This window comes from Bipolaris zeicola (genome assembly GCF_000523435.1).
Source record: "Bipolaris zeicola 26-R-13 unplaced genomic scaffold scaffold_229, whole genome shotgun sequence".
Lineage (NCBI taxonomy): Eukaryota > Fungi > Ascomycota > Dothideomycetes > Pleosporales > Pleosporaceae > Bipolaris > Bipolaris zeicola.
In genome coordinates, this window is record NW_006912278.1 from 13,368 (window position 1) to 39,141 (window position 25,774).

At 51.5% G+C, this 25,774-nt stretch overlaps 8 protein-coding genes across 8 annotated transcripts; 5 read left to right on the forward strand and 3 right to left on the reverse strand.

The window, feature by feature from the left end:
• Positions 1 to 286: 286 nt before the first annotated feature.
• COCCADRAFT_107369 (uncharacterized protein) lies at positions 287 to 2,144 on the forward strand (the record flags this gene model as incomplete). Its single annotated transcript, XM_007718390.1, has 2 exons — positions 287 to 357; positions 410 to 2,144. 2 exons carry the CDS (start codon positions 287 to 289, stop codon positions 2,142 to 2,144), a joined length of 1,806 nt encoding a protein of 601 aa, XP_007716580.1.
• A 2,022-nt stretch (positions 2,145 to 4,166) lies between these two features.
• On the forward strand, positions 4,167 to 5,135 carry COCCADRAFT_40465 (uncharacterized protein; the record flags this gene model as incomplete). Its single annotated transcript, XM_007718391.1, has 2 exons — positions 4,167 to 4,253; positions 4,305 to 5,135. 2 exons carry the CDS (start codon positions 4,167 to 4,169, stop codon positions 5,133 to 5,135), a joined length of 918 nt encoding a protein of 305 aa, XP_007716581.1.
• Positions 5,136 to 6,192: 1,057 nt separating this feature from the next.
• On the reverse strand, positions 6,193 to 7,291 carry COCCADRAFT_107365 (uncharacterized protein; the record flags this gene model as incomplete). The annotated part of the gene is made up of 4 exons (XM_007718392.1): positions 6,193 to 6,216; positions 6,278 to 6,465; positions 6,521 to 7,100; positions 7,157 to 7,291. 4 exons carry the CDS (start codon positions 7,289 to 7,291, stop codon positions 6,193 to 6,195), a joined length of 927 nt encoding a protein of 308 aa, XP_007716582.1.
• Positions 7,292 to 8,783: 1,492 nt separating this feature from the next.
• Positions 8,784 to 16,542, reverse strand: COCCADRAFT_8629 (uncharacterized protein; the record flags this gene model as incomplete). The annotated part of the gene is made up of 8 exons (XM_007718382.1): positions 8,784 to 10,412; positions 10,461 to 11,109; positions 11,156 to 11,923; positions 11,978 to 12,644; positions 12,699 to 12,852; positions 12,902 to 13,063; positions 13,110 to 15,970; positions 16,026 to 16,542. The coding sequence occupies 8 exons, from the start codon at positions 16,540 to 16,542 to the stop codon at positions 8,784 to 8,786; spliced, it is 7,407 nt and encodes a 2,468-aa protein (XP_007716572.1).
• A 631-nt stretch (positions 16,543 to 17,173) lies between these two features.
• On the forward strand, positions 17,174 to 18,057 carry COCCADRAFT_107388 (uncharacterized protein; the record flags this gene model as incomplete). The annotated part of the gene is made up of 3 exons (XM_007718393.1): positions 17,174 to 17,244; positions 17,296 to 17,346; positions 17,442 to 18,057. The coding sequence occupies 3 exons, from the start codon at positions 17,174 to 17,176 to the stop codon at positions 18,055 to 18,057; spliced, it is 738 nt and encodes a 245-aa protein (XP_007716583.1).
• A 172-nt stretch (positions 18,058 to 18,229) lies between these two features.
• Positions 18,230 to 19,865, reverse strand: COCCADRAFT_107391 (uncharacterized protein; the record flags this gene model as incomplete). Its single annotated transcript, XM_007718394.1, has 2 exons — positions 18,230 to 18,954; positions 19,007 to 19,865. 2 exons carry the CDS (start codon positions 19,863 to 19,865, stop codon positions 18,230 to 18,232), a joined length of 1,584 nt encoding a protein of 527 aa, XP_007716584.1.
• A 672-nt stretch (positions 19,866 to 20,537) lies between these two features.
• COCCADRAFT_29759 (uncharacterized protein) lies at positions 20,538 to 20,894 on the forward strand (the record flags this gene model as incomplete). The annotated part of the gene is made up of 1 exon (XM_007718395.1): positions 20,538 to 20,894. The coding sequence occupies one exon, from the start codon at positions 20,538 to 20,540 to the stop codon at positions 20,892 to 20,894; it is 357 nt and encodes a 118-aa protein (XP_007716585.1).
• Positions 20,895 to 21,456: 562 nt separating this feature from the next.
• COCCADRAFT_8632 (uncharacterized protein) lies at positions 21,457 to 23,732 on the forward strand (the record flags this gene model as incomplete). The annotated part of the gene is made up of 5 exons (XM_007718383.1): positions 21,457 to 21,969; positions 22,022 to 22,677; positions 22,728 to 23,090; positions 23,143 to 23,491; positions 23,547 to 23,732. 5 exons carry the CDS (start codon positions 21,457 to 21,459, stop codon positions 23,730 to 23,732), a joined length of 2,067 nt encoding a protein of 688 aa, XP_007716573.1.
• Between the last annotated feature and the right edge of the window lie 2,042 nt (positions 23,733 to 25,774).

Below are 25,774 nucleotides of genomic sequence, written 5' to 3' on the forward strand. Positions count from 1 at the left end.
TGAAACGGCTGTCCTGTGACGATGTATCATTCGCAGGAGATAGAACGTGACACGCGTTGGTTCGAATTCGTGGGCAAATATGATTGTACAAGACAATGCAGCTGAATGATGAAATAGTAGCTCTCGACGATGATGATGGATGACCGACGATCAAAGCGCGGTGCATCATCACGTTGCCCCTCATTGGCTGCCCGCCCGCACGGAGAGGCGTCCGACTCCGCGTCCTCCGAGCTCGCATCGATAAATTGATGCCGCGACACTCTGGGGAAGTGAACCGCCAGCCACAATGTCTCTCGCACGCTTTGGAGGTCTTCTCGCGCGCGCGAGGTGCTCACCGCGGCCGCAGTGGCACGCAGCGTATGTTTTCCACTGCAATTGACATTGCTACACTGATACTGACGCCTCCCAGACGTGCCCTCTCCAGCTCCGCACTCCGCACCGCCAAAGCCGACAATGAGCTCAATTCAGTCAGCAAGCACATTACCCAGCCCAAGTCGCAGGGCGCCTCGCAGGCCATGCTGTACGCCACGGGCATGAGCGAGGAGGACATGAACAAGGCCCAGGTCGGTATCTCATCTGTGTGGTACTCGGGCAATCCTTGCAACATGCACCTGATGGACCTGAACAACAAGGTCAAGGAGGGCGTAGAGCGTGCGGGGCTGTTGGGCATGCAGTTCAACACCATTGGAGTCAGTGATGGCATTTCCATGGGCACAAAAGGCATGCGCTACTCGCTGCAGTCGCGTGAGATTATTGCAGACTCTATCGAGACAGTCATGGGCGGTCAGTGGTACGATGCAAACATCTCCATTCCCGGCTGCGACAAGAACATGCCGGGTGTCATCATGGCCATGGGTCGTGTCAACAGGCCTTCGCTCATGGTCTATGGCGGAACGATCCAGCCCGGTTGCGCAAAGACACTCGAAAACCAACAAATTGATATCGTCTCCGCTTTCCAGGCGTACGGTCAATTCATCACCGGCGAGATCACCGAGGACCAGCGCTTTGACATTATCAGGCATGCGTGCAATGGGCAGGGTGCGTGCGGAGGCATGTACACGGCAAACACAATGGCTACTGCAATTGAGACCATGGGCATGTCGCTGCCCGGCTCCTCGTCCAACCCCGCCAACTCCAAGGCTAAGATGCTCGAGTGTCTAGCGGCAGGTGGCGCCATTAAGAATCTTCTTAAGGAAGACATCCGACCGAGCGACATCATCACCCGCCAGGCGCTGGAGAACGCCATGGTTGTCATCAGCATCACTGGTGGCTCAACCAACGCTGTTCTTCACTTGATCGCCATTGCCGATTCGGTTGGCCTCAAGCTCACCATTGACGACTTCCAGAGCGTCAGCGACCGCATTCCATTGTTGGCCGATTTGAAGCCTTCTGGCAAGTACGTCATGGCCGACATTCACGATATTGGTGGCACGCCAGCACTTCTCAAGTTTCTGTTGAAGGAGGGCCTTCTTGACGGTAACCAGATGACGGTCACTGGCAAGAAGTTGAAGGAGAACCTTGAGACTGTCAAGGACTTCCCTGCTGAGCAGAAGATCATCAGGCCACTTAGCGAGCCCTTGAAGTCGACTGGTCACCTGCAGATTCTGAGGGGTACCCTTGCTCCTGGTGGTTGTGTAGGCAAAATCACTGGTAAGGAGGGCACCCAGTTCACTGGAAAGGCAAAATGCTACGATGCCGAAGACGACTTCATCACCGCTCTTGAGCGCGGAGAAATCAAAAAGGGCGAGAAGACTGTTGTTGTGATCCGCTATGAAGGACCCAAGGGCGGCCCTGGTATGCCAGAGATGTTGAAACCCAGCTCTGCCATCATGGGTGCTGGGCTTGGAAAGGATGTTGCACTCATCACAGATGGTCGCTTCAGCGGTGGCAGTCACGGCTTCTTGATTGGCCATATTGTGCCCGAGGCGCAAGAGGGAGGTCCTATTGGCCTTGTGCAGGATGGTGACGAAATCACGATTGATTCTGAATCGAATGAGCTGAATATTTCAGTCAGCGAAGAGGAGCTGGCGGAGAGGAGGAAGAAGTGGACCGCGCCTGCGCTCAAGTACCAGAAGGGTACGCTCTTCAAGTACGCGCGTTTTGTAAAGGATGCCAGTCAGGGCTGCGTGACTGACTCGGAATGAATGTAACGATATTACGCCATTTCTGTTTCCACTTTGTAATTATGTAGATCTCGCCCTAGTGGGCTTGGAAAAGTTGATAATGGATTTTGCTCAGGCTGTTTTTGCAACTAAGGAGTATGGATCTAGATTTGCTTGTATTTATAATAAGCAAAGTGATTTTCCCCCTACCTTTTGCATCATATATAGGGATACGAAAGCAGGGCTGAATAGGGTTGTCTGGATTGAGTGAAGAGGTGAAGCAAAAAGGGGATGCAGCCCCAGAATTCATGCGCGTGGAAGTGGAGAAGGTGATTTTGCAGGGGCCGCGCAACGAGGAGCGGGTGGGCACACTCTCATTTGCGCAGCGCAGCCCGAACAGGCAGTGATGAATCCATCTTCGTGCTTGAACAAGCGCCCTGGGAGAAGAATGCAAGAATGCTACGTAGGACGCCGGTTCTCGCTATCAGCGCGTCCCGCTTCGCCAAACTTTCCGCTATCTTGCGCCACGTTGGGTCGCACCATGCTGTCACGATGGTCACCAAAACTCAATTCCCAGGTAGTGCCTTGGTAGCGGTCTCAGTTGCAAGGTAGCGTGGTGGTAGTTCTCGTGGGCTGAGCAACATGAGCTGTTGTTTGACCAGGACTATAGCGACGAGTTGAAGCAATGAATGGCCTCTTCACGTGACAGGGCCAAGATGAGGCCAACACCGAGAACGAGGATTCGATAGTACAGAGTTGTGTAGTGGCTTGTCTCACCAGCAATATTCTGTGCGGAAGAGAGTCTCCCGTCGGCAACTTCCTCAGCATGTCTCAGCGTGGTGCTCATGACAATGGCGGAAACAGTGGGGGAGTGCGTTTTGGTGAAGGTCGCTGTTGATCGCATTCCCCACGTGGCTAGTAAGTATTCGGCCAAATCTCACTGCGTTGACCAGGTCTCTCTCCCTTTTCCCCATCCCCTTTCCGTACATCTCTCTCCAGGTTGCAGCCAACGACAGTTGGACGGTAGATTGGCGACCAACACGCTAGCGACTCGCGGCTCTGCTGGAAAACGGCGATCAGATAGGGCCCGCCAGGGAAACTGGTAGTATGACTTGGCTGGCGCAAAGAGAGGCTACTAGACAGGCGCTGCCGATGTGCTTAGATTGAGGCACGCTGCCGGAAGCGGATGATCGACACTTAGCGCGGGCACCGTAGTACTACTTTTCCATATGCCACCCTAGATCTTCAGGGGGGACCGTCGTTCGCCCGCTTGGACAAGCAACAGGAAAAACAACACGCTCCTGTTCTGTCCCTGCATGGGCACGTTATACCCCTACGCCTTAACCCCTGCACGGCTCTTCGCTCCTCGCACAGTTGAAACACAATTTGGCCGACGTCATACTACGCTAACTTCATTCTTCAATCTTCCCATGTTCGACTACCACTTGAGTGCAATCGCCCACCAGTCTGACAACATGTAGCGGCAACTAAACTTTCTGAAACTCTAAACCAAGTGCCTTGGAAAGCTTGACGGCCGAAACTGACCGCAAGGTCCCGCTATGTAGTCGTGCTGGACAAGGAAGTCTTGCTTGCTCTATGCACGACTCATGGCTTCTGTACCCCACAGCCCGTGTGGCTCCCTCACCCACTAAGCCCAACTAACCTCCCCAGCGTCCTGCACCGCTGTTTTTGATTGGGCCGTCATAAAGACAGGGGTCTGGTAATGAAGATCGTCGCAGCTTTCTGCCTAGACTAGACATGCAACAGCGTGCTGCCAGTCTTGTCCACCATCACCAAGTCAAATCAAACTAGGCTCTGATCTACTACGCTGGACAGGGACAGCAACGCACTCACGGGCACGGTGAGAGGAGGATCGACGAGCCTCTGAATCGGAACACACGTCTTCGAGGAAACCGTCAGCGCATATAAATCACACACCCCAGCCTGTGTAACCAAGACCATCATCCAACGCATCACAGTCGCTCTCTCTTCCCATCACTGTCACTCATTCGTTTTACTATTATATACCACTTAATTCTTTAATACATCCGACCCACCATCAACATGCGTTCCTACGTCGCCGTTTCCATCTTTGCGTTCTCCGCATCCGTCTTCTCGGCCCCTACTCCTCAGCTTGGTCTCAACAACCTGGTCGGTACCGCCACTGGCACTGTTGGATCCCTTACCAGCACCGTCGGCAAGACTGTTGACCCCGTCACCGGTGTTGTCTCCGACGATGCCGGCCTCAAAGGCGTCACTGGCATCTTGAACGAGAAGCGCCAGCTCGAGGTTGTCAACGGCCTTACCAGGCCCGTTACCGACCTCACCAAGCCCGTTACCGACATCGTTGGCGATGCCACCAAGATCAGGGTCGTTGGAAACGCCAGGCGTCAGCTCAACATCGCCCCTGTCGCTGGTCTTACCAAGACTGTTGACGGTGTCACCAACAGCGTCAATCTGAACGGTGCCGTCAATGGCCTTAACACCAACGTCAACAGCAAGCGTCAGCTCAACGTCGCCCCTGTCGCCAAGCTCACCGAGACTGTTGACCGCGTCACTGACAGCGTCAACCTGAGCGGTGCCGTCAAGGGCGTCAACACCGATATCCACGACAAGCGTCAGCTCCTTAACCTCGACACCACCACCGAGTCCGTCGACGGCCTTACCGGCCTCAACTCCAACCAACTCACCGCCGATGCCACCAACGGCCAGGTCCTCGACACTGGCAAGCTCCTCGACCTTGACCTCAACCTCAAGCGCGGCGTCCCCGTCGTCCAGGACCTGCCCGTTGGCGGTGCCGTCTCTAGCATCCTTGACGAAACCCCCGTTGTCAGCGGCGTAACCGGCACCCTCAACTCCGTCACCGGCGACCTCAACCCCGTCACCGAGTCCATCTACAAGGTCGCCAAGCCCGTCACTGACGCCACCGAGATCCTCGACGTTCGTGCCCCTCTTGTTGACGAGGTCAAGAACATCGTCGGTGATGTCGATGTTCCCCTTGTCAAGGACGTCCCCGTCGTCAAGGACATCTAAACGCTTTTCTTACCTTTTTTTAAGAAAGCATATCTCTAATTGAGTGGGTTTTGCTTTTACAACCTGTAAATCAATTACCCCTCCACTATACACATGATCAAAAAAAAGTGCGAAGAAGCGTGGCGTGCGCGCGCGAGAGAGAGTCAGAGTTGGTCTGGGGCTGAGTTGGGATGAAGATGGGAACGCAAGAGCAGGGGAGGAATGTAGTCAAGTAATCTTTTTTCCATGGAAACAATTGATACCTCTTTTTCTTATTAAAAACATGCTATTTCTCCAATCTAACTTTTCCCTTGTGACACACACACACACACACACACACACACACACAAAAAGGCAATCCCATGGATAGCATTTACAAATTCACCTGTTTGCGATCACCAGCTTACACATGACGCGATCATCCAGCCCAAAAACCCGATAATCATTCCCGTGTCCCCCTTCGTAAGCACCGTCGCCACGCCCCCCCTGCCCCCCTACCCCTCATCACCTCAAACACGGGTGTCTCAATGCCGATACGACATATCAATAGAAATAGCACGTCAGAGGCCCCGAGTCGCCGATTGAGCACAAAGCAGCGTAAGTCCTAAACAAGGCACCCCCCCTCTTCCCCGTTTTCCCCTTTGATTCGGTCCTTTTTGCGCTTTTTTGGCAGCGCGGCTCTCAAACGCGGTTCGAAGAAGCGTGAGGGCAAAAAAAAGGGAAAAGATCGGAGTTTTTTTTCTTTTTCGATAGAGTGGTTAGACGAGCTTATGTGTACGAAGCGGGAACAGAGGAGGGAAAGGGAAAGAAGTCATGTTGATCCAACGGGCGGACTGCGGAGATATGTCGTATTTATGCATATCAGTCAGTGTTTCGATAGCGATATCGTTTGCTGAGGCAAGGGGAATGGCGAGCTGCTGTTTGACGGTTGAGTTGCATTTCTTTTTGGAATAAAATAGATAGATACATTAAAGCTAGGTGAGTAAGTGTATACGCGATAACCATTTACTCTTCATTAACGTACGTCATACACTAGAATCCCTATCGCATTGCCAACATTCCAAAGAAGAAAGAACATTTAATGTCCTCCGGTCGTAGGCAGCTGTACCGCATTGTTAGCAAAGTTATGCATATTCATATTGACGGGTCACCCAAAAACTCACACCGAGATAGACTTTGAAAGAGTCGTAGATGAGCCATTGGAAGGCAGTCAGAGTACCAATCATGAAGATGCGGACAGGAAGCCCGTTCCACAGACCAGTAAAGCCGATTTTGCTGTATATCCGGCCGATAGCCTGGCCCGCTCCCTCACCAGGCTTGCGATCGTTGTTGAGTTTCGAGACCATGACATCTGATATACGTTAGCGATCTCTTTCTTGCAAAGTATAAAATCATAAACAACATACCTGCGGGATGCGATACAACGGCACACCCAATACCCGCAATGTAACCTCCCAAGAACGAAACACCAGTCTGTTGCAGACCACCGTACGATTCCTTCGGCTTGCCCAAGAAGCGATAGATCTGGGTGACTGTCTCCTCGAACGTCGCAAACTTGACCATGGTGTACGGGATCTGGCGCGCCCACAGTGGGTACAGTCCCTTGTACAGGCCACCAACACCCTCCTCCTTGATGACCTTTGCCCACCCTTCCCTCAATGTGTGCGCAAATGGCGGCATGGTAGTCTGCATGCGGACCTTGATGGCCTCCATAGGGCAGAGCGCAATATCAGCAAGAAACTCCGCTGAAGCTGAAGCAGCAAGGTAAACAACCTGCTTTGGTGCACCAGGCGCAAGCTTATCACCGTAAAGGTACTTGAAGACTTCGTAGAAACCATACTTGCCAGCGCCTTGCATTGAGTAGCCAATGAAGGTGGGGGTCCAACCGAAGAAGACGCCGCGGAGACCTTCTTTGGAGTAGATCATTTTCCAGGCTTGAGTGTTGGATTTGTAGAGGGAAGAATCGACTTGGCGCCGGCATTTCACCTAGACGCAGAAGCATCAGCACATGGGTTCTTGGGTAGGACGATTTCACTACTCACCAGATCAAGAGGGGTAACCATGGTGTGCGTAGGACCGCACGCGATAACTCCACCCAATGTACATGCCGCAAAGTAGGACCCGGAAAACAGTTCAATCTTCCTTTGCGGCTTCATCGCGTCTAGTTTGTTCGCCATGATGTCGACTGTGCTTGCAAGGGCTCTCTTTTTTCTTTCAGTCGGCTCTTAAATATCCAGAGTTTCTTCTCCAGTGCGGCTCTATCCGGCACGTAGTTGGCACTATCACCTCGGCCGAGCGTTGGGAGGCACCTCGCTTTGTGTCTGGTATAATAGTGTCGCGTGCTTCTTTTGTGTTGCTAACGAGGACAAAGCTAGAAAATCAGTGGACAACCGGGTCGGAATGAAGAATTGAAACTAGAGGAAAATCAGTGATCTGGCGTGGTTCTCAGAACATACAACTGCAAAATCGAAGCCTCGTTATGACGAAGCTGCAAACTAGGTAGTAATGATAGTGGGAACCTTGTCCGTCCGCAAGTTCCGTTGCGATGACGTAGCTGTTGCGTGTGGGGACGCGCGACACCACGCTGACGAAGCTTGGCTAAGATGCTTATCTTCGCCCTGTCTTCATAACCATCCAACTGGGTTTGCACCACAGGTCTAGGGCTAGTATGATGAAATCGTAGGTAAGCTATGCCAAGTAAACCCCACAGATATCGCGAGCAAGACGAAATGATAAAAAACAAAAGCTTCTGTAAAGCATGCGTGCTTAAGAAAGCGCTCTCTCTACCGTGGAAAACATTAGTATACAATACAAGGCGCGCCTGCGCCGCGCGCTCTTTGTCTCTGGCGACTTCTGCGGAGAGTGGACTTTTTAGTTTTCTCTCTAGTTTATCTTTTGATCCCCAGATCTTGGCTGAACCTCTGGAGATCTTTATGACTAATCGAACTTTGGTAGTGAGTCGGATGTTGAGGAGGCGACTGGTGTCGAGCGATGATTATAGTAAACTAACATTGAGGGCCTGTTCGCCTCCAGCTCCGGTTTTCAGTCGCTATACCGAATGGGCATCGGCTAGACAACCGAGCTGGAAACGGCGTCGTGTTCGGAATAACGGCTGTCTAGAGGGGACACAACGGAGCTCCGTTGTGTTAGCGCTCAAATACTAAAAGATAAGCACTGTCTAGTACTGATCTACCCTATAATTTCTCCTCTTGAGGCAAAACGGGGGTTCGTTTTCCAGCCAGCCTCAAGGCCTCTAGCCAAGCCTCAACTGCTCTTGTCGCCGTAAGACGACAGTTGATTAACAGGAGATTTTTATGACTAGTCAGACTTTAGTGGTGAGTCTAGTATGGAGGAGGTAGCTGGTGTTGAGTGATAATCATTGTCTCCATAGGCATCGCTAGGTTAGCATCGTAGGTCTAGTGTCAGTGCAAGGTAGACTATGCTAAGTAAACCTTGTCCTTCATAGAATGTGTAGACAGACATCGTAAGCAGGAGAAAGCGATAAAAAGCAAAGGTTTCTATAGGGCGCGCAAATAAGCGATCTTCCTACCGTGACAATAACTAGTCATGATTCGAGGTAGTGGTATCTACATCATGTCCATGAATCAGCCCAGCATCAATCTATCCTAACGCGCCCAGGCAACCACGCTGTTCAGAAATCGTAAATCATCAGTCGACGCCAGCTACCTCCTCCACGTCCGATTCACTACCAAAATCCGACTGGTCGTAAAGGTCTGCTGATAGACGATTGTCTTCTTGCGGCCATGAGTGTAATCGTGGCTCAATATCTGTTTGCCACGCGTATATACGAGCACTATCGTTTGCGTCCTCCCTGTACATGTCCAAGTTTGGATCTGGATCCTCACTGTGTACCAACTCGAAGATTTGTTGAAGGAGAAACTGGCAGGATGAAATGAGCGGAGTCATATGAATCCTCAGCATACCCGCGTCCTTCTCGAAAATGATACGCTGCATCATTTCGCCCAATAATTCACGAAGGGATCTCCATTTGAAAGCCACCATATCCGTGGGCCATTCGTGATCTTTGTAGAGCTCGCTCACCAGTAGTTCTGCGCTCTGGCGTACACTCTCTAAGGGATTAAGAAGCAAGGCAGGTGCCCATATACGACTCCTGGCCATGACCCAATAGAAGAAAACATATGGGTGCCGTTGTTCGAAGAGTGCCTCATTTTCAGCCTTCAGAAGACCGATAAAGAAGTCCAAGACAGCTATCCCACTCGGTAGGCGTTCTTCTTCGAGTTGATTCGCCGATGCGATTGCTTTCGACACCGTGGTGATCAATCTGGTAACACTCTCGGCTGTTGGAGACGTTTCACAGAAAGATAGCGCCGCTCGTACGTATGCGTCGCAAAAAGGCGGATCAAGGCCTATGCCATCATTGATCGTTTTGAAAAGATTCGACTGAGCATGCGGGTCCGTCCAGCCAATCATCGTTTTGACAATGTCCCCAGGATAGAAGTATTCCGCTTTGGTCAGGTCAAACATTTCCATAGCCCTGTCTAGCACCGCTATCGCCTTGAGTTCTGGATCCCAATAGAATAGCATCTGTCGCTCTCGATGGGTTAGTGGGAACTTGAGGCATTCTCGATCGAACGTAGCTCCACGGTTCTCGATCAGCGTTGAAGGAACCAGTGGCAGGCTGGTGTCCATATGTGAAAGTAGAGTCGAGAAAAATTGAACGAGCCGGTTATAGATGCCTACTTTCTTGCTCAGAATCCTCCAAAACTCTGGGTAATCGTCTTGTAGGCGCCTATGCACATGAATCGAAAGCAGCTTGATGCAGAAATCTAAGAAACCATGATTCAAAAACACAGTGATTTCAGCATGACCAATCTCGACAATTTGAGTCAAGGTCAAGTAGAAGTCGTCCCATCCTCGGATGCTTTGATAGCTATCGTCTGCAGTCTGACGTAGTCTTTGGATGATGTCTACAAGCAACCCGTCCTTTGTAGCCATAGCTGAAGAATCAGAATCCATGTCGTTCTCAGTTGCTTCGAGACCGTACAAATTCGGTTCTTTCTCACGGAATACCTTGAGACAATCGATCAAGAAGCTGCGTATCTGAGAGCGAACCTTGGCGTGTGGGCAACGGACAAGCAGGTTAAATAGCGCGCTCTCATCTATAGCGAAGTGCTTGAGAAAGATGTTGCAACACATCGCGCATGGAAGGACTGAGCGCCGAAGCTGAAGCAGTGTTTCCGTAAAGAGATCAGAAGTAGTGTGACGCCACGCTATGTGAGCAAGATGTGTAAGAACAATTTGCAACGATTGCTTCTCCTGCAAGGGGTTAGTTTGACTGCTTGTCCATTACTGATAAATACTCACATGCCCATGGTCTTCGGAGCAAGAACCATGATTGATTGTACGTGACATGGCATGAAGCTGACGCAAAAACTTTGTATGGTTTGAATCGAACTGGCAATACTCTTGGATGATGAGTGCGTTGTTAACGTCAACTTCCTCTTTAAGAGCTTGTGGTGCTGGCACTTTTAGAGTTCGTTCGTTCGTTGAGGTGACCCATTTACGCTGGTCTTCCTCAATCGCGGTCCGACGTTGATAAAACAGCATATACGCCGAATACTGTTTGGGCATGCGGCTATAAGTGTCTTCGGTCATACCTCCAAAAGTCCGGTACGCAATGTCTGCCGGATCGAAAGGTACCACATTACTGTCATCAAACTCGACCCAAGTGGAAGCCGCGCTTCCAGCCGGACTGGGCCGCTCACGAATGTAAGAATAGTAGTGCCCGTGCTCACAGGTACCAGTGTGTACAAGTACTCCCACTAGGTCAAAAATGTCTTCCTCATGCGCCTTTGTTGGATCGCTGAGAGAGTCAACATGGTAAGCATTGATGTCAATGCATGGTGGAAATTCAAAGTGGTCGTGAACCTTTCGCCGGCTAAAATCGGCCAAGTCAAACTCGAAGCGCTTGAGATGGAAAATGAGGTTGTCCGGCACCTGCTTGAAGCAAGTTCTATACTTGTTAGCTTTTCCTGACAACAGCAGGGTATTGAAACTACCTTTTTACTGCATCGACGTATCTGTCGCATGACTCGCATTTGTACTTGTTGTCGCCTTCCATAACGTCTCCGCTAACAAAGGCCTGAAGACTCTCCTGTAGTGTGGACTTGCCGACCACATCGCATTGAACGGCGAAAAAGGGTTCCGATCGCTCAGAAACATGCTCGCACTCCTTTGACTTAATTTGATTGAGGGTTTGGCCTCCGTAGAAGGAGCGGAATTCCTGTTTGTTCTCTTCCTTTATGAGCTGACGTTCCCATTGATCAAAGAGTGAGTTGTAGAACTCGTCGGCATCCATCTGGACGCTAATATCAATTGGCATAAGGTCTGAGTTCTTGACGCAGGCTGCGAAGCTCCGTGGATCAGCCGATCGCCGGAAAGAGTGCTGCATGTTTGTGAAGAGCCTCTGTGTTTCGAGGAGAAGTTTTTGGGAGCCATTGCTCTCTTGAAGCTCTAGTCCAAGCATGAACTTGCGAAAGTTCAAATTCATGAAGAGCTGAGTGAGGAGCGAATTCGCGTAGCAAATTGCGCGGGGGTTGTACAGACCTACATAACCCGTGCTGGAGCGTACTTCCATGGAACGATCGACGGACAGTGTCGCTAGTGCCGTCTCGCACTCCTCCAGCTCTACTTCTCCTACAAGGCGAAGGAGATCGTTGTATGTGCTGCTGTCATCGACTAGTGCCAACATCAAGTCGTAAATCTCGCGCCTCGAATGTGATTGTAGTATGGGAATATTCACATTACTGGCCCTAATAGCCGGTAAACTATTCCTCATCAGTACGTCTTCATACTTGGAGCGCGTTGATGATGTGACGTACCTTTTTGTGAAGATGTACTTCTTGAATATCTGCTCCATCACATTCCCAGCGTTGACCGGTTGTTTGAAGGATTTCAGTGACAATATGCAGCAGAGCAGCAACTTCGTAAGACCAAACACGACGTAGTCAGTATCTTGACGACCCACGACCTCTTTATGCTCGTAGACCAGTAGCAAATCGCTCCACTGAGCTAGCCATGCGCGTAGTAAATTCTCGTCACGCTTATATTCGTCCTGGGCACGGAAGACATGGTCGGCAATGCCATACAATTGTTGGGATTGTGTAGAGTGGCGAACGGAATGTGGAATAATGTCGGATATAGTGGTCCAGAATTGAACAGCGACTTCGCCCTTGGCCAGCGGACAAGTGGAGGGAAGATCTCCTCCACATACGGACGCAATTTTCTTCGCGACATGCTCTCGGACAAATTGTCGGGTATCCTCTAGAAGAAGAATTCCGTGCAAGCGTGATGTCTCTGGATGTTCGACAAAAGCTTCCCATACAGCTCGAGAATGTAGCGATGCCTCGATGATAGCCCCATAGCAGTCTTGAATCACAGTGGCATCTTCATTGGTTTCGAGCGCCATCGATAAGATAGATACAAGGCGATCCGCTAGCCGAGCTGGATTGGAAAAGTACCCGGCTGAGATATCAGGAGATGGTCGTTCTACTTTGTGTGAGCTTTTGACTGCAGCAGAGGGGCTGTGAGCGGAGCAGTTACCTCTGAGGAAGTCCAATAGTACAGTTACGATTACTGCCGCTAGCTGCAATTCTTGAAGACTTGAAATGGTAGCGCCGATAAGTTTTTCATTGAGTAGTGCTTCGTTCAAGTTTTGTACAGCCTTGCCCAGGAATTTTTCATCCATGCTCGACTTCTAGCTTGTCAGTCTAATGTTTCATATTGCAAAATTGGTGTCCACTTACATTCCTAATCTGCTCACGCAGCTTAGCTTGGAGAGCCAGAGCTGCATATCTCGCCTGGAAAAACTTCCCTGGTGGGAAAAGACCTTCTGAAGAGGCAGCATCGGTCATGACGCTATCTGGTATGTTGTTGCGAGCCGGGAAGAAGCTAAGGTAGTCAAAAAGCTTACACAAGTCAGCAGGGAGACCCCAGATTCTAGTAAAAACATACCAATTGGCTGATAGTGTCATTAGAGTCCATCAGTGAGAATAACTCGTCAAAGTATTTGGTTACAGTTGACTCAAACACTGAAGATCCGGCAGCCGAACCCGACAATGGGCGAGTGATTTTCGCCTCGGGTGCTTTCTGAAGTAGAAGCTGGCCTCCAAAGTCGACGTCACTGAGCTTTTCTTCTGCTTGGGCAGCTACATCAACGCGATGGCCTTTGGCAAAAAGGTTGAGCTTGGTGTAGCCCGAGACGTAACACAGCCTGCGGTACAAATCATCCACAGTGTGATCTGGGCCCATTGATACTGCCTGCCGGTCGCCATTAGCGCACTGGAATCGGATTGTGATAGCATCCCCGTAGGGTATATCCATCTCGTCGATTTTGGAGTCCGCTCTCTTGGCGCGGTTGAATTCTGGTTTCTGCCGTAGTCGCTCAAGCAGCAACTTTTGGAATAGAATGATTCTGCGACAACGCCCTTCCTTTTCATGTCGTATCGTATCAGAGACGGTTGGAATTGTGTTCTCAGAATATGACTCGCGTACAGTCTTGCATGCGTCCCGTATCTCATGCATACATTTTTCCACAAGTGCGACATGAGCAGCCTCTACATCTGCTAGTGTGACACCCTCGGCTTCGTTGATATGGACATAGCGACTAGCGAGAAGACGTGCAGCCCGATCTTCAACAGAGCCTTCGGGTGAGTAAAGGACCATGGACCACAGCAAGTCAGCGCCAGGAATCTGCAACACTGTCTTGACTCCATCATCAGTGGCCACAAGCTCTCGAACGGTAGGGAAGTTGTAGTTGGCGACAAATTCGAACATTCCGGGGGTATAGAAGCATGCTTCCATCTTCGATAGATAGGAAGAGACGAGTTGCTTGCAATACTCATTATCTGGGATGAGCTTGATCGTCTGGAATAGCTGTGCCCATGCCCAGTCTCTTGCGTTATTAGAAATTGCATGCGAGCCGACAGTGTGGTCCCAGAGAGTTGGGAAGAGCTCAGCAGGCATGGCAGACCCGGCACGACATATCATGAGTGCAAGAAGCTCCAGTCTATAACGAAGAGCTAAAGGCTGGTATGCGCTTGGTTCCGCGTTCTTTTCCATTTCAACCAACCACGGTATCTCCTCCAATATCTTGCTTGTTACGTCTTGGTTTTGTTGAAAGAAGAAGCCATCGCCTGTACGAAGTGATGATGCAAGTGTGTAGATGACCTTCACACTGCCAGTCGCCCTTTCAGAGTGATTGCTAATGTGATCTGCACACTCACGATAAATGGCAAGCCGCTCGTCGAGGGGAACATGAGGAGCTAAACCTCGGAGGTGTTCTATAGCCTCGTTGTGTAGATCCAGTAGCTCTTTGTCCGTATCTTTCTGGGACGCTGTATCGCAGATGACGCGAACGCAAACGTTCCAAGGCTTTGCCCTTCGGTCCCTTGTGGCATAGTCCTCGACAGTTGCCCTCTCTACAACTTTTACGCTCAACTCATGGAGGAATCGTAACATGTTGATGGTGTAACGGCTAATGGGGAGTTCGTAGAGTTTTATGCAGAGGTACAAATGGTCCGTGACCTTCATTAGGTGTAGAATGGCTCGCATCATGGTCAGTGTTGCTGAGACGACTCGTGGGTCAGGGTTCGTTGCAATCGTCTTCCAGATGGAGTCCGCTTGGCTATCCGTCCAGCGATGGTTCACCACAAGAAACCCGATGATATTACCACTCCGTTGAAGAATTTGTGGGTGGGAATCGACGCTGATGATGTATTCGACGACTTTTCCGTCGATAAGGAAGTCTGATAGGTAGTTCATGACTGGATGATTAGGTACCGTATCGTTATCACTGTATTGCTTGAAAATTTCAACCAGCCCCGAATCCATCATGCCGATGCTCATCACGCGCAAGTCCATCTTGCCCTTCATGAGATACTTGCGAAGAATCTTGAATTTCCACGCATTGGCAACGAGAGCAGCCAAAGACCCATGATCTTGGCAATACTCGTCTTGCTGCTCTGTGTGAGGGTTAATCTCGGTAGGCGATGAGGTAGTTGGTGAATCGGGGTCCCTGAAGTCTAAGAATCTAGCAACTAGATCTGCTTCTATGTCTTTATCCCAGAGGCAAAGTTCGAATAGTAAGGCATAAAAATATTGAACTAGGTCCCGTGCAATGTTGGCTTCGGCAGTTCTGTTCAAGTTGAACAAGTCGTCCATGTACTTTTCCAGAAATAGCAGAGTGGAGCGACTAAACTCGGTCCGGTCGTGCGCGCTGCTCGGGATAGCACTGCAGAAAATTGATGAGCCCAGTGCGACCAACACAGGCGAGGTGAAGACGGCAATGTGATTCTGTGTGCCTATGGGTACCTGAAGGATTGCATCGTTGGCTAGCCGAAGGAGGTTCTGAGCCCCATTGGCTGCCATAAAGTCCTGCTGTAATCGCAAGACCATCTTGCGAATGTCTACTGAATACTCTTTGCTGACCATGTGGTATGCTGGAGCTTTATCCGATCGAAGAATAGTATGCAAATGTCGAAGGTGCTTCTGGCTGATCAAAGGCAAAGGATATATATCGTCGGGCCGCGGCTGGGAGATTAGGAGGGCATCTACGAGTAGGAGAAAAGAAGAAGTTCTGACATAGGCGCTCAAGAAGCTGTAAAACGCGTCGCCTACCCGGTGGTCATGGTCATGGTCATGGCGTGTGAACGAGACTCTGCGAGAGAGGACTTTGTGCACCAAAAGACCAAAGTCGTCCCAAAATGCTGCTTTGCTCACAAAAAAGCCTTGCATGTCGTCCACCGAGGGGTCGGGGAGGTTGACGAGCCATTGCGAAAGGCCCAGAAAGAAGTCGGCATCAATATCATTATCGACTGGTGATTGTTAGCACGAAGGGCTCACCAAACGTAGACCTGGCAAAGAACGCACTGTCTTGCACATGCTGAGCCAGATCACGGACTACACTGGTGTAGCTACCAACATGAGAGTAAGGAAAGCGGCGGAAGTAGTCCTCAGGGTCCATGTGTACGGCAAGGCCGACTGCCTCATCGTTGTCGCCTTCGTCCTCGTCGTTGACAACCATGATAGGAGGGCTGGCAGCCTCGTCATCGGAGCTAGGGATGAGTATAGGCGAGTGGACCGGGGCAGGCGAAGGACTGGCAGCGACGTCACCTGTATGGCTGTGGTTGTGGTCGTCTCCAGCGCGTACCGGGGAAGAAGGCGGGTGGGAGCGTATGGTCATCTCTACGTGGTTGTCCAGGGTATGGGCCTCTGTGGACATGGCACATAGACTGTTGCTCCCGTGCAGGCGGGGGCGTTTGCGGGTGAAGCTCGCGTCGGCGTCTTCAATGGGATCACGGCGCGAGGCGGGGGCGATTGTTGCTGGCTCGTCGGCAGCGGCAGCAACAGCGACAGACTGCACTAGGTCATTGTCCTGCGCGGTCATGACGGTGAAGGAAGATAAGTGCGACTGGTGGCGACAGAGGAACTAAGCGTGGCCAGGCAGAGAGAGCAAGCAGGAGCTCCTCTGATGCAGGCAGCAACAGCAACAGCAACAGCAACAGCAGCAGCAGTAGCAGTCTGGCCAGCCTTGCTAGCCCGAGTCCTCGCGCGCAGCCAAAGGAAATGCAGCGCGACTATGGTCATGGGCCGCAGCAGCAACCTTTGGGCGAAATGGGCGGTGGAATTGTGGGGGTGAATTCACAGCAGGCAGAGGCAAAGGCGATATGTGTATCTTGTCGAATTCGGTCCCTCAGGAAGATGCAATGCAGCTCAGCCAAACAGCCCCACCATCGTCATTGGCTCCCGCACTTGGCGTGAACCCACCACTAGCCGGAGACCAGGATAGCCCATGCCCGCCCAACATGGACAAATCCTCCTTCTTGTTCTAATGCAGGCACGCCCGCAAATCCACCAGGGCCCTTCACTCAGACGACCCCTATTGCTGGTCGCTGTCGGACGCACTTCGGGCCCTTCAAGCCGTGACATCGTCCCTTGTTTTCGACTCGGTCACTGCCCACCTCTCCTTGACGCTGCGGGAAAATACCAGGAAAAAAAATCATCCCCCATCTCCAGTCATGGCGCCCGTTGCAAAAAAAAACACCAAGCCCGTCTTCAAAACGGCGTCGCCTTTTACAGAGACTCAATGGTTTGGGCATCCCCGACTGACTGGCTGACGAGCATTGCTGAGCGGGCGCAGGCCAGAGCTATCGCACGACGATGAACTGGTCGTCCTAGAAATGCTGTCCAAGTAGGTACGCAATGTGCTGCAGGCAAACCACTTGAGTGCCAGCCTGCACAATTTCCCCCCCCCCCCCTGCGCTGTCACTGACGAACCACCACCAGCCTCATCGCGCCGCTAGGCGACTACCGCAGAACCCACATGCACCCATCCAAAGGCAAGAAGCGAAAGCGCGCCACCACCAAACCGGATCAAGATGACTCCACCACCGAGACCCCACCGCCTCCACCACCCATAGGCAACCACCTACTCATTGGCCTCAACAGCGTCACCCGTCACCTCGAGGCCCTGGCAGCAAAGACGGCGCCCTCGACGACACTCGTCGCTTCTGCCGAACAGCATGTCCCTGGCGACGACTTGCGGCCTCTGAGCATGGTTATACTCACCCACCCAAAACCATCTCTCTCACCAGCTCATGCCCATCTCCCTACCTTGGTTCATCTAAGCGCCCTCTCATCACCCTCTACTATGCCAGATGCCCCACTGACAGCAACCCGCCTAGTCCCTCTGCCCACATCGGCAGAAAGCCGACTTGCCTCCAGCCTGCATATCCCCCGCGTTGGTGCCCTGGCTGTATATGCAGACGCACCTGGAGCCAGGATGCTGGAGGATTATGTTCGCGAGCACATTGGCGTGACGGAATGCAAGTGGGTCCCAGAGGCCTTGAGTGCAGAATGGCGGGGGATGAAAGTGAGCCAGGAAGTACCACGCGCAAAGTAACAAAGAGACAGGATCCATCAATCATAGCATCAAAGAGACGGAATGAGTAGCCATGCAAACGAGTCCATCTCAAATTCGGTACATCGACATATACTTTTGATACCGCTGCAAGACAACGCCCTGCGATGCGAGTAGAATACAATCATAGAATCGACCAGAGAAGAAACTACACTCAGCCCAAGAAGTCTTGAACAGCACCACCAACGTTTCCCAGGTCCAGCAAGAACGTGTCGTGACCAAACAAGCTCTTTTCCTCGCCCAGCTCAATATGTCTCACATTCTTGTTGCCCGCACGTCTCAGCGTAGTTGCAATCTCCTTTTGTTGCCACGCAGGGAATAGAATGTCACTCGCAACACCCAGCACCAGAACTGGCGTATTCGCCAGCGGCTTGAGACCCGCCACGAGATCTGCCGGAGGCTCGTTGCCGTCCGTCTGCGTCAGTGACTCCGGCTCGACTGGTTGCTCCTTCTCTTCGTACGGCTCATCGGGCAATGTCAAGCTGCAGGCATCGCTATTGGCATCGCCGCCCAAACCTTGTCCATCCAGGTACGCTTGTATCTTTCCGCTGTTCGCCTTGCGCACTTCGTTGATGCGGTTTCGATGTTCTTGGCCGAGATCAAAGAGGTCCATGGCTTTGGAGACGTAGAGCAAGCTGTTGGGGTCATATTCCAGGCACCATTTTTCTCCCGCGTGGTCGAGATACGTTTCGATTAAAAAGTCTGGGCATAATGCTGGGGGCCGTGAAGGGTCGGCGCGCCGTCGGCCAAACCGCTGTTCCCATTCCGGTCCACTACGATAGGTAACTGTAGCGATTTCTCGAGCAAGCTTCATGCCGCCGTGTGGAGGAATGCCATCGTAGTAGAACCCTCGAGCCCAATTTGGGTCCATCATTAACACTGCCGTAACATTAACTCGTGTTCACAGGGCTAGCAGACTCCATGCACTGACCTTGTCGTTGAGTATGCCTCATGGCGATGCTGTAGGGGTGACTGCGGGCACACCCGCTGATGCTAACCACACGGCCCACCCGTTCGGGGAATAGAGTCCCAGCAGCCAGGCTCTGCATGCCACCCATGCTTGAACCCACACTTGCATACAACTTTTGGATGCCTAGGTTGTCCAGCAGTCGGAACTGCGCGCGCACCATGTCTTCCATGGTGAGGATCGGAAATCGTGTCGCGTAGCGCTCCCCATTGGCAGGGTCAATGGACGAGGGACCGGTCGAGCCGTAGCAACCTCCAATTACATTGGTACAAATGACAAAGTACTTGTCAGTATCCAGTGGCTTTCCTGGCCCAATGAATTTCTCCCACCATCCTGGCTTCGTGTTCGTCTCGGTACTATGGGCATGACTGGATGCTGAAAGACCGGTATGGAGTAAGATTGCATTACTCTTGCTCGAGTTCAGCTGTCCCCAGGTCTCGTATGCAATGTTGAACTCTGGCAGTATACCACCCCAGTCAAGGAGTATCGGCTGTGTGGAGTGGAAGTTGAGCGTGTGACCGGATGTATACGAGGGCTCGGGGCCAGATGACGACCGTTTCCTCGAGAGTGATGCAGAGCGCGACTCGTGGGCATCCAGACAGGGAAAAGAGAGAGCGGGGTTGGACGATTCGACTTCATGAGCAGAGGAGGCATGTTGGGCTTTGCGCGGATATTGATTATGAATCTTTCGCGCAGGTTGATTCGACTGCCGTCTCGCAAACCTTAGGGACGTGTGGGTTGACCTCGGTGCGAAACATTGTGGGGTAGACGACGCGAATGTCAATGGGCGCGCGCGAGTAAGCAGATTGCGGGGGACGCTCATGGTTGTTGTCTGCTACCCACAGCGCTCGCAGGTCGAGCACAGAGGTAATGCGAGGGTAGAGGCGAAGTACACAGGTTCCATGACGATGCTAGGCTCTGGATTACAAACAGCAACGCGCGAAAGTAATGGAAATGCGACCATGCCGGACCCAATGACGTCGCAAGAAGATGGCGTGCTTCCTCGAGCGACCCCCGTCGTGCCAAGCCTCTTTGGGAACGCGATCGTGCCTTTGCGCGTGCCCTCGGTTTTTTGCCAGATAAAGAAGGGCATCATCTTACTGCGCAATACTCTAGAGCCTCAGTGGCCATCAGTGTTTTTTGTCTCGCCAACCTGATACTCGGCTGGACTTCGCTCTTTGAAACACACGACGTATTCTTAAGTTAGCATCTTCCCTCAATCTCAAAAAGGGTGTGCTCAACCGCCCCGTCACAGATGTTGATGATGCTTTTGCGGCACAAGGCTTGGGAAAAAAACAAGTTACCAAGTCCGGTCTACTCTATGAATTGCACATCTCAAGGCCGATCAGCTGGGCCTTGGGCACAGTGGCCTTTTGCAATGTCCGGCAAACGGACCTAGTTCAGGTACAAAAATACCTGGCAGGTGGGTCTACAATGGCCAGAACGTAAAATTGTAGGGAAGCACCCGGGCTCGGTTACCTCTTAAGCTCCGACGATGGATAGAGGCTCCATGGAGCCGCTCGCCTATGACAACCGTGCACCGTCCACGGGCAGACAGGGCACCATACCAGGTGGGCAAAAGGAGGTGTCCGGCTACCTCATGAACATGGTAAACAACAAGACATGGCCACAATGGATACAGTGTGGGATGGGCGGACTCGAGGAGGAATGTCTTGGGTGCCCGGTACAGGCGGATAGCTCTAAGCGCCGTAGTGCCAATGGGTGGTGTTGCAGCGTGTTTGGAGACGTGCAACATGGAAATAACAGGACAACGCAGCCATGGTGCACTTGGCAGACAGGACAGCGAGGGCAGTGTCAGGCTGCCCCTTGCAAAGGTCGAGCAGAGAATTAATATTGAGGGTTTGTTTTGCGTTCGTCGATCGGGGCTCGGGAACGGGGGCAAAGTGGCGTTCGCAAAGGCCTTGAGAGTCCATGTGGTGCTTTTGAGACGCCGCATGATCCCCTGAGCGTTTGACGACATGCAGACACCAGGCTAATTTTGGGATACACAAGGCATGGCATCCAAGCGGGCAGGCAGCGTGCGGCGGAGGAGAATTAAGTGTGCAAACTAGGCTCCTTCGCCCCAAGTGCGCATGCAGGGATTGTGAGCAGAAGCTTGAAATGGGAATGGGCGAGGTCTGAGGTTTCCAGGGCTGAGCCAGTGATGTCTTGGCTGACCGCCGGCGTCACTCAGTCGCGCCTACCCACCCCAAACGTCTGCAAACCTTCTTCCCTTCTCGAACCCTCGTGTGCCCGGATCCCGTCGACTTTTTGAACCCCATATCCCCTCCGCTAATTCACTGCTCCGTGACATTCCCAATCCGCCGCCCACCCCTTCTACCCCGACCGCTGCACTACATAGGGAGCGTCAGACCACACCAGCCCAGGTCTGCTCTGCACCCACCGACTCCGCCATGGATCCCGACTACTTCACGCCGGTGCGAGAAGACCAGGACGCTGCCGGCGCCCCCATCGAGGACTCGGACACAGACATGGCCGCCTCTGCCAGCGCAACAGCCTCATCCTCGCGATCCGCCATGTACACCTCACCCAGCGTCCACGGGCGCAAAGGTCGCATGTCTCGCTCAGGAGCACCCAGGCCCATAATCACACCTACCAGTCCGCTTTCCTCGACGATTCCGCACAATCTGCTGCCGTCGGCGCCCGCCTCGCCGCCCACACCCGCGCCAAGTCCTACGCCAACACAGCGGGTGCCGGACTGGAGTACCGCCGCCGAACACGAGGATGGCGACATCAAGAGCATACGGGCACAGTTTGGCGACATGAACCGGGCAGAGCGCATGCGGCTGCTCGGTGAGCTACTCAACCTGTGCGACAGCCAAGAGTTGAGCTTTGTTGCCGAGTTTGTCAGTCCCAGACTAAAGAAGGACCCGTTCATGGTTCTGCCTACTGAACTCTGTTTGAGAGTGCGTTCTGATTTGTACCGTTACGTTGGTATCTATGGCTAACCTCACTTAGATACTCGAATGTGTAGATGACCCTACCACTCTAGCTCGGGCATCGCAAGTATCCAAGAAATGGCGTGAGCTCGTCAATGACGACAGTGCTTGGCGGTTGCTCTGCCAAAAGTTCTCGTTCAGAGCGCTACCAAAACAGGACAAGATGGAAGAGGACGAGCCAAATGACCAAATGGAAGATGCAGAGTCGAAGCCGTGGTGGCACGATGATGAGCGCACGGCCAGGCTGGATGATGCATCATCAGCACGCGACCACCTTGAAGTCGGACCCTCGAATAGTAGTCCCGAAGGACTGCGAACGCAAAGCCTCGACCGTGCAGCTAAGAGGAAACCATCTCAACGAAAGCAGCAGGCCACCACATATCGATCACATTTCAAGCAGCGATACATGGTGGAAACTGCGTGGCGCAATGGCGGAGTTTGTGACGCGCGACAGATCACCCCGGACCAGGGCGTGGTGACCAGCTTACATCTGACTAACAAGTACATTGTCGTTGCGCTTGACAATGCCAAGATACACGTATTCGATACCGTTGGCGACCACCAAAAGACGCTCCAAGGACACGTCATGGGCGTGTGGGCAATGGTGCCGTGGGGTGATCTCCTGGTCAGTGGAGGATGCGACCGCGATGTGCGCGTCTGGAATCTTGCAACTGGGTACGGTCTCTGCGCTTCAACTAATACCAGTCACTAACCCGCATACACAGTTTCCCACAATTCACCCTCCGTGGTCACACGTCAACAGTGCGATGTCTGAAGATGTCCGATGCCAACACGGCCATTTCCGGATCCAGGGACACCACACTGCGCATCTGGGACCTGAAGAAGGGACTGTGCAAGCACGTACTTATTGGCCACCAAGCCAGCGTCCGGTGTCTCGAGATACACGGTGACATTGTTGTGTCCGGGAGCTATGACACTACAGCTAAGATTTGGAGCATATCAGAGGGCAAGTGCCTCCGCACGTTGACCGGACATTTTAGCCAGATTTATGCCATTGCCTTTGACGGCAAGAAGATTGCAACAGGAAGTCTGGACACCAGCGTCCGGATATGGGATCCCAATGATGGGTAAGTCCGATTCTGTGTCACGATATGATTGGAGACTAATATTCCCGTGCAGTAAATGTCTTGCTGTACTACAGGGCCATACCTCGCTTGTTGGACAGCTTCAAATGCGTGATGATATCCTTGTGACTGGTGGATCAGACGGATCGGTCCGTGTGTGGAGCCTTGCAACCTACCAGGCTATTCACCGATTAGCCGCGCACGACAACAGCGTCACAAGTCTGCAATTTGACAATACGAGAATTGTCAGTGGTGGTAGCGATGGCCGTGTCAAGGTCTGGGATCTCAAGACCGGGGTTCCTGTGCGAGAGTTGAGCAGCCCTGCAGAGGCTGTCTGGAGGGTGGTATTTGAGGAAGAGAAGGCTGTCATTATGGCTAGTCGGGGCGGTCGAACCATCATGGAGGTGAGCTAGCCGAAAACATTGGACATGACTTTATGATACTAACAAGGCTGACTAGGTATGGGACTTTTCACCACCCGCCGAAGAAGATTACGACTCGCGATCATCTACCCCAGCGAGTATGCCTGATCGTCTCGAAGTCGACTATAACCGCCCACGGTCTGCCATTCTCCCTGCAACCTCGCCGTTGGTACAAGACACAAGCGCCGGTGACGTGATTATGGACGATGTAACAGATCCGTAATCGGTATGGAAGAAACGGTGAAGCATCATCGGAGCAGTAAAAAAACACTTTAGTCCTACACTACAGCGTCACTCACGCCGCCGCCGCAAACAGGAACAACAAACAAAGGGCATGTACGAGCGAAGCATCCAGCTCTCTTCGGAGACGTGCAAATGGCTCAGAGCTGGGATTTGCATTTGCAGGCGGTCCTTGACTCGAGAATCAAGCCCACCTCTTGGCGGCATCATACTCAGAATACCTGGGCACACAGACACACAGACACAATTATATACCCCCCTTCTCATGTGGTGGTGGTTATGATTACGATGACGAGCACACACACACACATAAAGAGAAAAAAATGGCGCCTGTTTGTTGTTCAACCACAAAAAAAATGTACATGAAACGGTTCCTTCCCCCAAACCTCCATGTCCACACATATTTCAACCGAAAGTGTTGTTTTCTAACGTTCCTCCTTTATTTACCTTTCTTACTATTTTTGAACTTTTTCTTTCTCATTATTTTGTTCAGATACCATGAAGATAACTCAATAGGCGCGATCCCCTCCCGGATCGATTTTATTTTTTTCGCTTTTTGTCGAATTCTCTAATTTTTTGGCTTTTGCATCTGTAAGGGCGTTTTTTTCATTTGTGTTGCAAAATCAAACTTGGCAAGCAAGTTTTTTTCTATATATTTTACATCTATAGCCATAAGTTTACTTATAGCAAACCCCCTCATCTTTCTTTCTTTTTGTCGCCGTTGAGGTGGCAATCAAATGGGATGTTAGTTGCGGAGGTTATTTTTTGCAACAGTTATGAACGAGGTGGGTGGGGAATCTTGGTCTTTTATTTTTCATTACTGATTTATAAGGAGAGAAAAAAATTTAACTATGGAAATATGTATGGATTGCATTCGTATATGTAAAGGTGTGTGCGCGAAGGGGGGAGGGAAGGGCGTAGCCGGAATGAAATGTTTGCATTTTTTTACAACATCGTTATTTCGTGTGTTCATGTGGCTAGGTCTATGGAATAAAGGGGGGTGGGAGGTGGAGTCAGGGCTATCAGGAGTTGTGAGGGTTGAAATTAGATTGATGTTACCTTGTTAATTATTACAAAGCCGTTATTACCAGGGATGTGTGGTGTTGGTCGCCAAATGCAAAATGTTATGATTTGAGTTTTTTCGTGTCAAGCGATTGGGGGCTGGGCGCCGGGCTTGGGGGATTAGAGTTGGCAAGGGAGTTAATTTATCGCATATTACCTTATTAAATCTGGGCTCTTTATTCCAAGTCCGGGAGGGTTTGTTTGGGACGTGGGGGGGGGGGGGAAATTAACATGTCATACTTTATGTTTGGTCACATGGCGGTGTGGATAGAGGACTAATGTCGGGTGACAGGGTGTGCATGGATCAAGGGTTTGTGTGTTGTGCAAATGACTTTGTTGGTATTAAGTTAGGTATTAGAATAAAAATAATCAATATTTACACAAATGAGAATATAGCTTAGTTGATTTTGTTGATTTGGTGTACAACCATCTTTGAACAACGGGTAACGTGTTTTACAAGCGAGCGGCGCGTACAAGCGAGCGGCGCACCCCACCAACTTTGCACACCTCTCTACGTATACAGCTCTACTATAACTAAATAAAATTTATATATATTAAGGTAATGGATTAAATACTATCTAGAGTATCTTTCTTACATGTACGCGAATTATGGCCAGTCTCTCTACACCTGCTACACCGCGCTAGAGCCTGGCGGCTAACACCTGATCGCTCTCCTCCTTGACGCTCTTCATAAGCAATCTGCTGATCAGCCTCGCGCTGAGCGAGTAGATCTTCTCCAGCTCCCTTTGTTAGCACTCCTTGCTTCTGTATCCGCTTCTTCTTACGCTGCCTACGCTTTGTTGCGGCTTCGTTCACCTTCTTAGAGCTGGCTATCCGATCGCGCATTAGCTTAGCCGAGAGCATTATTACCTTAGCCCCCTTCTTAAGCTAGTTAATTGCTATAATAATTGAAGCTNGCAATAAGCCTTAATGCCGCTAAACGCGATCACGTATTAACGTTGA